We start from the raw sequence: 15,778 nt of genomic DNA on the forward strand, positions 1-15,778 counted from the left end.
TTTTGTGATTAAAATTTTCTCAATTTAAAAAGATGAAATTCCTCTGGTTGATGACTTTCTGCGATTACAAAACTGCACTAGTTCCACCAAACCAATGATGGGAGGAATTTCACCCTTGTAATTTTCCATAAAGTGTTTTGGAGAAATTAATTTAAATCATTTAGAAACAGCTTGCACAATTGTAGTTTCTGCCTTTCATTCGAAAAATTTACAAAAATACTAAACTGTGCAATTTTAGTCATTATAGATACTTATTCATCTTCCCACATTACTGTAAATTGGCATCCAGGAATGGGCAAAGGCAGCTCTAACAGTGTGCAAGAAAACCACCCAGAATCCACCCATAATGGTTAAGTCAGAGCTGTGAACTCATTACAAATAATTAAAATTCCTCAACTGAAATGCTTTTCTGAATCACTGTACACAGGACTCCATTAAGTACAATCTCCACATTATTACAACTGCTAATGGAGTTCGTGAATCATCTGCCCACAATCTACAGCTGAAATGATGCCAAAAACAGAGCTTTTAGTAGTTACGGGGCGTGTTTACACAACAACTTAATTCTAAAGTTGCAACGTAACTGTGGAGTCAGTGCCTAACCGGACGAGGGCAGTCTCTCCATATACCATTGACACGGTATGGCAGTCAGGACAGTGCGGCATCAAGCTAGCTTTAAAAATTCTCCTAGTGGGTCCCCTTCAACCTCCCGAACAGTATCGAATGTACTCTACATAGTTTTTAAATACTTAAAAGGGCGTGAACGCTGCTTCCTGCACTGTCTGAACATTTAAATATTAGCTGCTAAGGCTTTAACATCTCACACTGAAGAATGCCTGCAGAGTCTCATCGACAGGTTTGCGTCTGCCTGCAATGAATTTGGCCTAACCATCAGCCTCAAGAAAACGAACATCATGGGGCAGGATGTCAGAAATGCTCCATCCATCAATATTGGCGACCACGCTCTGGAAGTGGTTCAAGAGTTCACCTACCTAGGCTCAACTATCACCAGTAACCTGTCTCTAGATGCAGAAATCAACAAGCGCATGGGTAAGGCTTCCACTGCTATGTTCAGACTGGCCAAGAGAGTGTGGGAAAATGGCGCACTGACACGGAACACAAAAGTCCGAGTGTATCAGGCCTGTGTCCTCAGTACCTTGCTCTACGGCAGCGAGGCCTGGACAACGTATGCCAGCCAAGAGCGACGTCTCAATTCATTCCATCTTCGCTGCCTTCGGAGAATACTTGGCATCAGGTGGCAGGACTATATCTCCAACACAGAAGTCCTTGAAGCGGCCAACATCCCCAGCTTATACACAGTACTGAGTCAGCGGCGCTTGAGATGGCTTGGCCATGTGAGCTGCATGGAAGATGGCAGGATCCCCAAAGACACATTGTACAGCGAGCTCGCCACTGGTATCAGACCCACCGGCCGTCCATGTCTCCGTTATAAAGACGTCTGCAAACGCAACATGAAATCGTGTGACATTGATCACAAGTCGTGGGAGTCAGTTGCCAGCATTCGCCAGAGCTGGCGGGCAGCCATAAAGACAGGGCTAAATTGTGGCGAGTCGAAGAGACTTAGTAGTTGGCAGGAAAAAAGACAGAGGCGCAAGGGGAGAGCCAACTGTGCAACAGCCCCAACAAACAAATTTCTCTGCAGCACCTGTGGAAGAGCCTGTCACTCCAGAATTGGCCTTTATAGCCACTCCAGGCGCTGCTTCACAAACCACTGACCACCTCCAGGCGCGTATCCATTGTCTCTCGAGATAAGGAGGCCCAAAAGAAAAGACAAAGAAGGCATGATGCTCAGCGTATTTAAGAAACAGAATGCAGAGTTCTCTCTTGGGCAGGGCATGAGATGCAGCCAGGGCTTTGGCCCGCTGAAAGCTGCCAGCTGCAGTGCAAGTGCAGCAAAGGATCTGGCCAGTGTCTCAGAAATCCATATACATCTACTCACCATCCCATGGGAAGCTGTGAACACTGCCCCATCCCTCAAATTTCAAAATGTGTTGAGAACAGAAATAAATAAATAAAAAGTACAGTTGTGTTATATTCAGCGTTGGTGATCGTGCTAAACTCAAAAAAAATCTTCAATCATACGTTTTCAGAAACACGGGCTGTTTATTCGGGCCTCATAACATTTGTTTTTGGGGATTTTTGTGAGGTTTTGGAAGTCAGTACTGTTAGCACTCAATGGAATGGAAATCTCCCCTCATTCTGCCCCAGCAGCGTGCCTCAACACAACACTTCTGTAGCATCAGTGTACCAGTGCTACTTTCCACAGGCTCATCAGTCTGACACTTTATACCTATTAGATTAGGGAGGTGTTGTGCTGTATTCTTGCTAACTACGAACTAAGTTAAAACGGTCCAGCTCATTTTGTCCAAGGCTGCAGAAGAGGACCGTTCATCCCAAGCCATGTTCTGGACTGGATTTGAACCCAAATTCTAGGAAAACGTTCCCGATGACGAACGGCTAAGGACCTAGGAGGAACGAACACTACACACCCTGTTGGGTCAAAGGCCTGTGGCCGGGACACAACTTGGCTGTGTGTAGATGAAAAGGCGACAGGGAGGCTAAAAAATAAAAGTTGAAAAGTACCGATTTACAAAAAGCATTTTCCCACTTAACAATTTTACAACTAATCCAAACTGTAAAACATGATATTTATTATCAAAGATAATGGTGCAATTCTTTTTATGGTTGGTAAAAAAATTTTTACAGTAGGGATTGTGGGTTAGGTTTAGAACTAAAGTCAAAATCATGTGAAGTTAATACTGACTACATTTGACTGAATGGGACAAACTTAGGATGTTAAAACAGGTGAAGACACCATATACAATAATAAAAACAAAAAGTGCTGGAAATACTCAGCAGGTCTGGCAGCATCTGTGGAGAGAGAAGCAGAGTTAACGTTTCAGTCAGTGACCTTTTGTCAGTGACAGTGAACTGACCTGAAAGGTTAACTCTGCTTCTCTCTCCACAGATGCTGCCAGACCTGCTCAGTATTTCCAGCACTTTTTGTTTTTACTTCAGATTTTCAGCATCTTCGGTATTTTGCTTTTATTTTAGTGTTGAATACACCATATATTTTGAAAGACTGATTATCACCCACCACTTCCCCAGTCACAGGCTTGTGGATTAGAGTCCCAGGGATCCCAGTTTTGTTGGGCACTGCCCTGACCTGTCTCCACTGACACTGAATTAGGGTTGTCAACTCTGTAGGATAATCCTGGATTCTCCAAGAATTAAAGATTTATCTACTGGCCGCAACTGTGAGCAACCTAGGTGGATAAAGGGCGTTAATAAGAAATGTGTATTTCATTTCTTTAAACACTTTTGTTTATTAGAAAAATATTGGGGAGATATCTCTACCTCTCTCTCTCTCCTCCTTTAAATCACTCCTTAAAATGTACTGCTTTGACCAAGCCTTTGGTCACCTCTCCGAATATCTCCTTATGTGGCTCGGTGTCAAATTTTGTCTGGTAATACTCCTGTAAAGGGGGTTGGGAGGTTTTACTAGGTTAAAGGCGCTAGATAAATGCAAGTTGTGGTTAAAATGGGATAAAAAGCTGTTTGATCAGGTGGGGCAGTTGAAGACGGGAGGTCATAATGATGAAATCCTCCAGGAATACACCTGACCAAAGTTAGTAAACCTGCACTGAATGGAGCCCACTGATACAGCTAGAGTGAGTCCCATCAATTCTCAGCCAGGGTCCATAACTGACAGCAGCTTTAGAACAGGGAATTGGTCTGTTCTTAGATCATCCTGCTACCTGGGTGTATATGTGCATAAATCATTGAAGGTGGCAGGAAAGGTTGAGATTGCAGTTAATAGAGCATCCTAAGCTTTATTAATAGGGGCATAGAGTACTAAAACAAGGAAGTTATGTTAAACTTGTATAGAACACAGGTTTGGCCTCAACTTAAGTATTGTGTCCAGGTCTGGGTGCCACACTTTAGGAAAGATGTGAAGACATTAGAGAGACTGCAGAAAGATTCACGAGAATGGTTCCAAGGATGAGGAACCTCAGTTATGTGGATAGATTGGTGAAGTTGTAACTTTTTTCCTTGGAGAAGAGAAGGTTGAGAGGAGATTTGATAGATGTATTCAAAATCATGAGGGGTCTAGACAGGGTAGATGGGGAAAAACTGTTCACATTGGTGGAAGGATCGAGAACAAGAGGGCACAGATTTAAGGTAACTGGCAAAAGAATCAATGGCAACATGAGGAAAAACTTTATCACGCAGTGAGTGTTTTGGATCTGGAATGCACTGCCCGAGTGTGTGGTGCAGGCAGATTCAATTGAGGCATTCAAGAGGGAATTGGATTGTTATCTGAAAAGGAAGAATGTGCAGGGCTATGGGGAGAAGGCACGGGAGTGGCACTAGGTAAATTGCTCTTTTGGAGAGACACTGCAAACACAATGGGCTGAATGGCCTCCTTGTGTGCTGTAACAATTCTGAGAATACCTCAAGCAGGCTGGTCATGGAAAATCTGGACAGACATTCCCATGTCTGCCCGGCAAGCAAATGGAAAGACGGAGGGCAAAAGTGATTGAATAGAAGAGATAGATACAAGTTTGGGAATTACATAGATGACATCACACTTAGCAATTTACTCTTGGGCAACTGTACCCCATGCATTACACAGACTGGCCAATGACAAATTAAATCATATTATATTTGGGGAGCGGAAGAGAGCAGGAAGAGATATATACTCTGCAACTAAATGTTTTGGTCATTAAACATTTGCTTTATTCCCAGAAATTTTTATGCAGACTTTACATTCACAAAATTGTTAACAGTGAGACTCATTTGTGGTATTTTCCTCCTCCTAAACTGATTTAGGAACACTAAATTAAACTGTGCAAGTAGGTCAAGGGGAATCCAGGTTCCAACTAGTGAAAAGTAATTTTAAGACTGATTTCAGGAGGCTCTTCTTCAAACATATGGAATCCATCATCACATGGAATGGACTCTGAGCAGCAGTGGAGGCAGACTCCCAAGATTCATTTCAGAAAAAAAACTAGATCCAGCAATTGGGAGACAGGGAAGTGTAGAACTGGATAGATGAATTCAGATGGGACAAATGGCCTTCATCATGGCAAGGATCTTGTGATTATAGAGAAACAGTCATCAGCTACTCACTAATTTGGGTCCAACAGCAACTGAAACCCGATGTTCACTTTCCTTCATCTACCAAGAAACCCCTCCCACAACAATTTAAATTTTACTGCATGGTTTCAGGAAATTGAGTGTGTCAAGGGAACAATGATGATAGGAGAGCTTGATTAAAACAAGACCAAATGCAATCTGATGCCAGAGCAGGGAGGGAGGCAAAGAGAGCAGTTTACAATAATCCAGTGACTAGACAAAACTTTGCAGGAACTAGAGATTAGAGGTGGGGTAGGGGGTAACAGGAAAAGAAGATCTTTGAATATCTATCATATATACATACACAATTGATTGCCTTCAGCCAAAGGTAAGGCACCCCTGCCATTTACTCTGCTCATCCAAAATGAATTGCCTAGTATTGCTATGGGGTACAGGTATTTGCCAAGGATATGGCTCTGGACTTGATCTAGAAGGGTTAGCTGCTCAGCAAGTCCAATTAAATGGTCCAGTAGTTTTTCATACCATCCCACAACTTCAAAGTCAGACTAACCAATGCTGTGTTTCATGAGAATTCCAAGTACAATGTTAGTCTAGAATTCATACAACACTTTATCACATTCATCATTAGGATACAAGAAGTTAACAAATCTGCACAAATATATGACGAGCCTCTTCATTCGAACACACACAAAAAAAAATTACATCCCTGCATATAACATGCATTTTTTTTTAAAAAAAGCTCCCTCTACAATAGAGAAATCATATTTAAAAAGAAAAATTTAAATAGAGACCTGCCCATAACACCCGCCCTGTTCAAACACACTTTCATACAACTCCCAAAGATAGCATTTTAAAGAGGGTGTGTGTAAGAATGACAAAATGCTCTGAACACAAATATATATATCATTGAGATTTGACTGTTGATATCCTGACCTTGCTGACTATTCACCAACCAGAAACGTATGTTGAAGGTGTATTCCGCATCTAATAGTGCCCGTTCCTGCATGTTGAAGATTTTTTAGTGCAAAAATAAGGAATGTGGTAAAATGTTGCCTGTAGTGGTGTCTAACATCCTTTCCCCTCTAAGCTCCCACACCTGCTCCTCTTCACACAGTGCTGAAATACACATCTTGCCCCATAAATTCACTATCAAAAAGTAAAGGTCAATCCATTAAATAAAATCCTATTACGTGAAATATATATTATTTACACACCCACACTAGGACTTGTTAGCCAGAACAATACACCCAATGTTGCTTCAGTTCTCCATACAAGACTGGATATAGTTTGGGGGAACAAGACCAACTGGAGAGGATGTTGTGGCTAGCCTATCATGGTCAACCAATCAAAATCAATGAGCAGTTATAGAGTAGCTGGCTATTCAGTTAAATGGTCAAGAGAGATTGGGAGCTTCCTTCACCAATTATAAGCTCTCAACTTATTGTTGCATGATAAGAGTTTTAGTATACATTCTAAAAATGTTATTAGAATTCTCCTCTCCTAGATATCCAACCTCAAACTCTACTGCAAATAATTGACTCTCCCATTTCAACTGTGTTAGATTAGTGTGAATGCCTTTGAAGGTTGTGTTTGGCTGCTTTAGGCATCCTACTTGGTAGTTAAGTGTCTGATTGTAACTGAAGGAGTTATTACAGAAATTCTTTCATCGCAGAGGCTTGAGATCTACGTTTCCTGTGAGCTCTTGTAGGTTTAGGTTCTAACTGTTGCAGCTCACAAGGGCAATTAGGGATGGGCAACAACTGCTGGCCTTGCCAGCGAGGTTCACAACCAATGAAAGAATAAAAAAAATCCCCGTAATGCATGTCTCGTAGCCAAGTTACCTCCAACATAGGCTGCATTAGGCAATAACCTTCATCATCTTTTTGTTTAATTTTTGCCTGGATGCACTGACAAAGCCAAAATTGTGCTTGGGATTTACACCAGATAGTGTATTGTATCGCCAAATTTTATTTATCTGAATGCAAAAGACTACAGTTGCCTGATAAGCACTCATTATTAATTGGGATGAAGGCTTTTCAACACATCAGACCTCTAGGATTTCTCAACATCTCAAGATTTTCAAGAGGGAATTGCTAGAAAATTAATTTACAATTCATGCCATAAAATTAAATAAAACCTTTTTTCTAAAAAAAAAATCACTGCAATCTCATTTTCTTTTCCCCTGCCTCATATGGACCAAACTGATCAACACTGGGTGAGGGCCTTGTATGACCTAGCCCAAATTCAGCTCACGGCTATAAGTGCAATGAGCTTAGAGGGTCTATATAATTATTATGTTACAAAATAGAATTAGTAGTTTTCTCACCCTTTCCCTTTCTCCATATTTGATTGATTAGGGATATCACTTGTAAACATTTTTACATAGGGTCCTGATCCGCATACTGATGGAACCCTCTGTATAAAAGTGCTAGGCCTTCCAACTTTATTGCTAACTTGAAAAGGTTTAAGCCCTTCCCATACCATGTCACTCCCGAATCCTTTCAAATTCACTATTGTCACACATGCTGTACATTCAGTAAACGTTCTTTTAAAAACAACTAAATCCTTAGATTTTAAACCTGTTTGCAAAACAGAAAAAAGTTTCTTTTTTAAAATAAAAATTACTTGGAACCTGACTTTGGAAACAAAAAACTAAATTTTCTTTTAAAAACTCTAAGAAATTTGTTTTACTATAATCCATCTCATTACAGCTGTTCCTGTCCTGTGTTTGTACTGTATAGTCATAAATTTGAATGTTAAAAATAAAAGCTACTTACACCAAACTATGAATTCAAAAAAAAAAATCATAATTTAACATTACTTTCTATTTGATTAAAATTAGAAGTTGACCAATGCTAATACTGGGTACCTGTGGCGATATTAGGGTAAGTACCTATATTAGCCTTGGCCCCCTCATACATTTATCAATTAGCATCATTTGCACTGAGGGTCAGCAAGCATCTTACTTTGTACCAAGGATCAATACTCAGCAGTTACCAAGGCCTGAAGAGTGTAGCATAGGTCAACTCCTACTTAAGATTCTAGCAGTGATTTCCTTTATCTAAACTGTAAAACAAGAGGTCTAGCACTGTACTACCAAGCTATTTCTGAATTAAAGTAAAAAATCCTTCTTGCCCATTTTTGTTTAAAAAGGATGAGGAACTACTAATAGAAGGTTTGTGCCCCTATTCCCTGCCCATCCCACCCATTTCCCTGTTACCATGATTTGGTTTAGCTTTCACACAATTGGCTTTTGTTATCCTCAATCAAATCCTCGTCTACATTCAGCCTCTCGGGCTCTTCATTCTCCAAAATCTTGGAACAATCTTCTTCAGGTCGATCTTCAAAGTGCTGTTGGTTGCTGTTTTCTTCCAAATCCATGCTCAGGTTGACAGCCTCCTCACTGATGCCCTCTCCACAACCAGGATCACTCAACCCCTCAGGCACAAGGCCGCTGGTGTCCCTCACCCGAGGCTTGCGTCCCCTCGTGGAGGGGGTGCCGTTGCAGCCCTCCTTTTTAAGGTGCCTGTGCAGGTGGTCCGAGCGGACGAAGGTCTTGAAGCAGGCATCACACTGGTAGGGGCGGAGGCCTGTGTGGGCACGCATGTGATTCTTCAGGTCGTAGTTGTGCGCAAATGCAGCTCCGCACTCCATACACAAGTAGGGCTTCTCTCCTGTGTGCTTCCTCATATGAACTTTTAACTTGTCCTGTCTAAATAAAAGAAGAAAAATACACAGAGGTTAAAAAAAAGGAAGATTTCTCCTGATCCAACCTTCAAAGAAATTGAGCAAATCCCTAGAACATTTATTCGACCATCCTCAACCTTCTCTTCATCCTAGAATCTCAAACTTTTTAAACCAAAGATTTGCTTGGACGAGTCACTACTCTACTCATTCTTCTTCTTCCCTGCTCTATTAAACCATAGTGATGTTTGGACTGTGGGCAGCAGCCTTTGCTCTAGGTTTCTATATTAAAAAGAAACTCTCCCATGGTCAACCCATTTCCACAGTCCCGACACCATAAACTTCTGTGTTCAATTGAGCACTTCAAGTAAATGTCTGCATAGGTAATTTGATCTTAAGAGTAGGTTAAAGGTTCGGCACAACATCGTGGGCCGAAGGGCCTGTACTGTGCTGTACTGTTCTATGTTCTATTTACAATCATAATACTTAGTTCTGTGCCGAACCGGATAACTATCCGACATTTCATCCTTTTTTGTTCCAAACAGGCTTAATCAGGCCCATTAAAAGGATGATGTGGCATTAATACAGGGTTGATCATTGGCATCACACTTCAGGAAGGAAGTCAAGGCTTTAAAGAGGGGGCAGAAAAGATTCCAAGTATGATTGCAGGGATGAGGGACTTCAGTTCCGTGATAGATTGGAGAAGCTGGAGCTGTTCTCCGTAGGGAAGAGAATGATGAGAGGAGATTTGTTGGATGTGTTCGAAACCATGAGGGATCAAGACAGAGTAGATAGAGAGAGAGAGAGAAACTGTTCCTATTGACACAAGGGTCCAGAGCAGAGGACAGTGACTTGAGGTGATTGGCCAAAAAGCCAAAGATGACATGAGGAAAAACTTTTTTCCTTAACACAGTGAGTGATTAGGATCTGGAATGCGCTGCCTGACAGGGCGGTGAAGGCAGATTCAATCGTGGCTTTCAAAAGGGAATTGGATAAGCAACTGAAGGGAAAAATTGCCAGGGCCATGGAATAACAACTAGTGAATGGGACCAGCTAAACTGTTCTTGCATACAGCTGGCACGGACTAGACAAGCCAAATGTGCTATAATCATTCTATGATTGTATGATAATATATCAGAAATTCCAGGAACCAATGCCCCTTTAAAGAATGGAATTCAGTATTTAGAAAAATTATTTTTACAGGCAATAATTTCACATTCAAAGCAGCAAGGGTGTAGTCAGAGATGGGAAAAGTGCAGGTGTGAACATGTGGGCATTTGTGCAGCGAGAATGGGATCTGATTGCAGGTGCACACAGAACATTTCTGACATCTTCCACCTCAGACTCTTTATATATGGGCTGAAAGCTCCCAGCTGCAATAGCATAGTAAGCACAGTAGCTTGAATGCCTTTCCCCTCTCCGCTAAGCTCTGATCCTAGGACTCATGCTGCTAAGTTTCAGAGGGCCCTTTAAATAGAAGTTGAGATGACCCTCTTTCACATTTTTTTGTGGTAAACACCAGCTGTTTTGAGCAATGTATCAGCACGAAATTCCATGCAAGGGGCAACAATGTGATATCAAAATTAAAGGCTTCCCAAAACAATTTCAGAGGGAATGGTGATGCCCTTTTAAGACAGAGTGGTTTATGATTACCAACTGAAGCCGAGATGGGACTAGGGCGCTTGGTTCCTCCTGTGGCGTTTTCTGCCCCTATATATTTTATCAAGGAGTCGTGCTGGGTCTCACTGCTGCTGATAATGCTTTTCAGCATATTTCAGTATGGTTTGAAAAGGAGTTAATTTTTACAAGATAAAATCCCTATTTTATGTGCTAATCTAGAGATAAACGGGGGCATTTAGTATTTCTACATGGCTGTAAAGGGGGCAATTTTCAAGGCAGCATTTCACCAGAGTAAATTCAACAATAAACTTATATGCTTCAAAGTTTTTGCCTGGTGATTAGGATGCCATTTCTTAATAAACGTGTCGGTCAAGTCACAATTTTGATTTTCAGGAGACAAAAAGGGGTAGAAGAGAAATACAGGAAAATCAAATCCTGATGCAGAGAATATTTTCAGTTTTCTGACATCAGATTAACATTACAGTGCAGATGATGTAGGAGTAAGGATCTTAATGTGACTGATTCAGCAACATAACAGTGTTTACCACATGATTGTGGATACACCCTGTAATGTACCCATTAGAAGATGGAGGCAAGGAACAAGCCATAGTATTGTTCAATTGCAGTCACAGAATCACGTACAAATGTTTTCAGATTAATTTCCCGATCCCGTAGGGTCTTCCTACAGAAACTCTTTTGAAAATGCAGTGCTCATGAGTTCTGGTTTCTCAGGCTTCCATTTGAACTTTACTGATTCTTCACCCCAGTTCAGTGAGTGCATTTTGTCCTAATCTACCCTGGCAAGCAGTGTCCATTGATGAATAGACACTGCCTCTCACTGACGGCCACAACCATATATAGTGATCTGGGATGTGTTTGCTGCTATACCAGAATGTTACCAGGAACTAAAGATGATGATGAGGAGGAAGATGGCAGCCTGAGGTTGACCCAAGTGCAAGGGACATCCAGAGGATGTGGCTGCCCAGATGGAAGAGTTGACATCACTTCCAAACTCTTCAAATACCTCCATTGAAGCTCTATTCCTCAGTAATGATTGTTGTGTGCGTTTTTTATGATGGGAGGACACCAAAGCTCTCCACTACTTTTCCTTGGTTTTTCTGCAACGAACAGCTGGAGTGGAGAGTGCAGGCACACAGCCTGCTCACAGGCCTCCAACCAGTACCACCAGAGCCTTTGTTTTTTATTCATTCATGGGATGTGTGATGTGTGTGTTGCTGGCAAGGCCACCATTTGTTGTCCATCATTAATTGCCCTTGAAAAGGTGGTGGTGAGCTGCCTTCTTGAACTGTTACAGTCCAGGAGTTATAGGTACACCCCAGTGCTGTCAGGGAGGGAGTTCCAGGATGTTGATCCAGTGACAGTGAAGGAACAGCGACATAGTTCCAAGTCAGGATGGTGTGTGGCTTGGAGGGGAACTTGCTGGTAGTGGTGTTCCCATGTGTCTGCTGCCCTTGTCCTTCTGCACTCATCCAGCAAGTGGAGAGTATTCCATTACACTCCTGACTTGTGCCTTGTAGATGTGGACAGGATTTGGGAAGTCAGGGGGTGAGTTACTCGCTGCAGAATTCCCAGCCCCTGAGCTGCTGTTACAGCCATAGTATTTCTATGGCTGATCCAGTTAAGTTTCTGGTGAATGGCAACCCCCAGGATGTTGATGGTGGGGGATTGAGCGATGGTAATGCCATTGAATGTCAAGGGGAGATGATTAGATTCTCTCTTGTTGGAGATGGTCATTGCCTAGCACTTGTGTGGCACGAATGTTACTTGCCACTTTATCAGCCCAAGTTTGAATGTTATCCAGGTCTTGCCACATGCAGGCACAGGCTGCTTCTGTACCTGAGTCATCACAAATGATACTGAACACCATGGAATCATCAGTAAACATCCCCACTTCCGATCTTATGTTGGAGGAAAGGTCATTGATGAGGCTGCTGAAGATGGTTGAGCCCAGGACGCTGCCCGGAGGGACTCCTGCAGTAATATCCTGGGGCTGAGATGATTGGCCTTCAAACAACCACAACTATCTTCCTTTGTGCTACGAATGACTCCAACCAATGCAGAGTTCCCCACCCCATTCCTATTGACTTCAAATTTAGCTAGTGCTCTTTGATGCCACACTTGGTCAAATGCTGCGTTGATGTCAAGGGCAGTAATCCTCACCTCACCTCTAGAATTCAGCTCTTTTGTCCATATTTAGAGTCAGAGTCATGACAGCACAGAAGGAGGCCATTCAGCTCATTGAGTCCATGCTGGCTCTCTGTAGAGCAATCCAATCAGTCCCATTCTCCCGCTCTATCCCCACAGCCCTGCAAGTTTGTTTCCCTGAAGTACCCATCCAATTTCCTTTTGAAATCATTCATTGTCTTTGCTTCCACTACCCTCTGAAGCAGCTAGTTCCAGGTCATTACCACTTGCTACATAAAAAAAGTCTTCCTCACATTTCCCCTTACATCTCTTGCCCAAAATCTTAAATCTGTGTCCCCTAGTCCTTGTACCATCAGCTAATGGGAACAGTTTCCTTTGTCCAACTTATCTAAACCTGAACCAAGGCTGTAATGAGGTCTGGAGCCAAGTGCCCCTGGCAGAACCCAAACTGAGCATCAGTGAGCAGGTTATAGGTGAGTAAATGCTGCTCGTTAGCACAGTCAATGACACCTTCCATCACTTTGCTGATGATTGAGAGTAGACTGATGGGGCAGTAATTGGCCAGATTGGATTTGTCCTGTTTTTTGTGGAATTTTGTAGAATTGCTGTCCAACCTTTTCGCTTGGGGAACCATATTACAATTTTTGTCGTACATAGGGGGCCAGTGAGACAATTCTGGAAAGATAAAGGCATTAAAAATGTATCTACTATTGATCAAAATAACAAATGTGCATTTTTGGGAAGAAGCTTTATGTTGAACACTGAGGTAGGGAGATACCTGGCATTTGTTTGCTTGCACAAGTAGTCAATGTTTTCCCACACACTTCTTGTAGCAATGAGGAGTATTCCAGATAGATGTTGATCTGTCAGGAGTGATCTTGATCACTCCCTCTCTCTCTGACTCGCTCTCTCCCCCTATGTTCCCCACACCCCACTGATGTTCCCTGCCTCTGGGTCCCATCCTGTCTCTCTCTCTGTTCCCCCCCCTCTCTGTCCATGTCCCCACCTCTCTCTCTGTCCCCCACTTCTATCCCTCTCTGTCACCCCCGCCTGTCCCCCCTCTCTCACTCTGTCCATCTCCCCTCCCCTCTCTCTCTCTGTCCCCCCCTCTCTTTCGCTGTCTGTCATCCCCCCCCCACCCCTGTCTCTCTTTCTCTGTCTATCCCCCCACTTCTCTCTTTCTCTGTCTGTCCCCCCCCCCCCTCTTCTCTGATAATTGCAGGGAGCAGCACAGCAGCTTTGTGGTTGGTCAATTTAAAACAAAAATAAAAATTTTTAAAAAATCGCTGTTTCACAGCTGACCGTTGCTGGGAGCGGGAACAGCGGTTTCTGAACTTCGGACAGATTAGGGGTTTTCCAGCAGGCTTTTAAAGAAGTCAGAACCCACCAGAAAACCCTGAATCTGTCTGAAGTTGGGAAACTGCTGTTCCCAATGTCAGCACCTCACAGCTTTGAAACTGAGAGCCATTTTATTAAAAAGCCGGTCTGAAAGAGAATGACAATGGAAAATTTCTCATCTCTGAAATACATCCATGGGCCAGATGGAAACTTTTGGCAGGCTGGATTTTGCCCCATGGGCCCTACGTTGGATAACCCTGTTGCAGAATGTGAAAATTTTCCACATCGTCAGGTAGGTGCCACTGTTGTAGCTCTATTGAAACTGCTTGGCTTGGGGTGCAGCTAGTTCTGGAGCACAACTCTTCAGTATTACTGCCAGGATGTTGTCGGGACACATATTCTATGCTGTATCCAGTGCCTTCAGCTGTTTTTTGATATCACGTGGAATGAATCGATTTGGATGAAGACTGGCAACTGTGATGTTCGAGATCTCAGGAGGAGGTCAAGATGGACCATCCCCTCGGCTGTTCTGGCTGAAGATGATTGCAAATGTTTCAGCCTAGTCTTTCGCACTGAGCTGTTGGGCTGCCCCATCATTGAGGATGTGGATGTTTGTGGAGCCTCCTCCTCCGGTTAGTTGTTTAATTGAGACCACCATTCACAACTGAATGTGTAGCACTGCAGAGCTTTGAACTGATCTGTCACATGTTACTTCTGCTGTTTAGCATGAATGTAGGCCTGTGTTGTAGCTTCAACAAGTTGGTACCTTATTTATAGTGTCATGAAGGTGCTTCCATTATTAATATTCTTTGAGGGCTTGTGTTTAAAAGACTGTGGAAAATACCTGAGGAGATGCTGGACTTGGTTTATTTTTTTAAAAAAGGGTCACTGGAAGGACACTTGGGACTTTGGTTAAAAACAAACACTTACTGGAAGTCACATGTCTTAAACTAAGTAAACAGCTGGAACCTTATGGACTTTGGAACTATTTGGAGTTTATAGAGAAGTCATATGTTTAGATTTATGGTGTCAGGAGTTTCGGTTCTGTTCTTGGATTGTTTGGAGTGCAGTTGGTTTGTATCCTGCTAAGAGAGAAGCCACCCAACTCATCCTTTTCCACCAGTGTTGAAAAATCTTATGAGAATCCAGTGCGATAGCTGAACCCAGTAATTCTCCCGAAAAGCCTGCAAGACTTCTTCTGGACATCTCCTGAACAAACTGATTCTGAAAAGATCCCAGTGACAACTGCATGTGGGTCTAGTGACACCAGTCTACGTGGACCTGGATACCGGACTGAAAATCATCTGGAACATTACATATCTTATCCTTTTATTCTTCAAGAATTAATAAGTATTTGGCCAAAGCACTTTTGTTTCTGGAAAGTTGATCTCTGCAGAGAAAGCTTCTTTATTTTTTCTTTAATCGGTGTGCACGTGTGTTAGTATAAATATTTTCTCTTCTAAATAACCTTTCATATTTCAACCTGTATGTTAATAACCTTTGTATCTTTATTGAATAAGATTTGTTTTATAATAAACAGAAAAATTATTAATTTATTAAAGAAACCTGGTTGGCGGATTTTTATCCTGAAACAAATATAAAGTATATAATTGACCATATCGGTAACTGGGTAAAACATTTAAATATATGTTGTGACCAGTGGAGTAGTGGAACTAGAGAAAGACAGTGCATTCCTCCAACCTGGTTCTTAACAATAGGTATGCCTGGTGCTGCTCCTGGCATGCTCTCCCACACGCCACATTGAGCCAGGGTTGATCCCAGGCTTGATGGTAATGGTAGAGTGAGGGATATTCTGGGCCATGAAATTACAAATTATGCTTGAATACAA

The 15,778-nt window shown here is 42.3% G+C and overlaps 1 protein-coding gene across 5 annotated transcripts in view; it reads right to left on the bottom strand.

Moving 5' to 3' along the window:
- Window positions 1–4,738: 4,738 nt before the first annotated feature.
- The window catches only part of LOC137351783 (zinc finger and BTB domain-containing protein 7A-like), a 166,704-nt gene continuing 155,664 nt past the window's right edge, over window positions 4,739–15,778 (bottom strand). For 4 of the 5 annotated variants that reach the window (XM_068016607.1, XM_068016609.1, XM_068016608.1 and 1 more), the window contains exon 3: window positions 4,739–8,833. In XM_068016607.1, the coding sequence (XP_067872708.1) occupies window positions 8,353–8,833 (481 nt within the window). In that variant the 3' untranslated portion in view covers window positions 4,739–8,352. The remainder of the gene's footprint in view (window positions 8,834–15,778) is intronic. The other variant, XM_068016611.1, reaches the window with a different exon arrangement.

This window comes from Heterodontus francisci, chromosome 36 (genome assembly GCF_036365525.1).
Source record: "Heterodontus francisci isolate sHetFra1 chromosome 36, sHetFra1.hap1, whole genome shotgun sequence".
NCBI lineage: Eukaryota > Metazoa > Chordata > Chondrichthyes > Heterodontiformes > Heterodontidae > Heterodontus > Heterodontus francisci.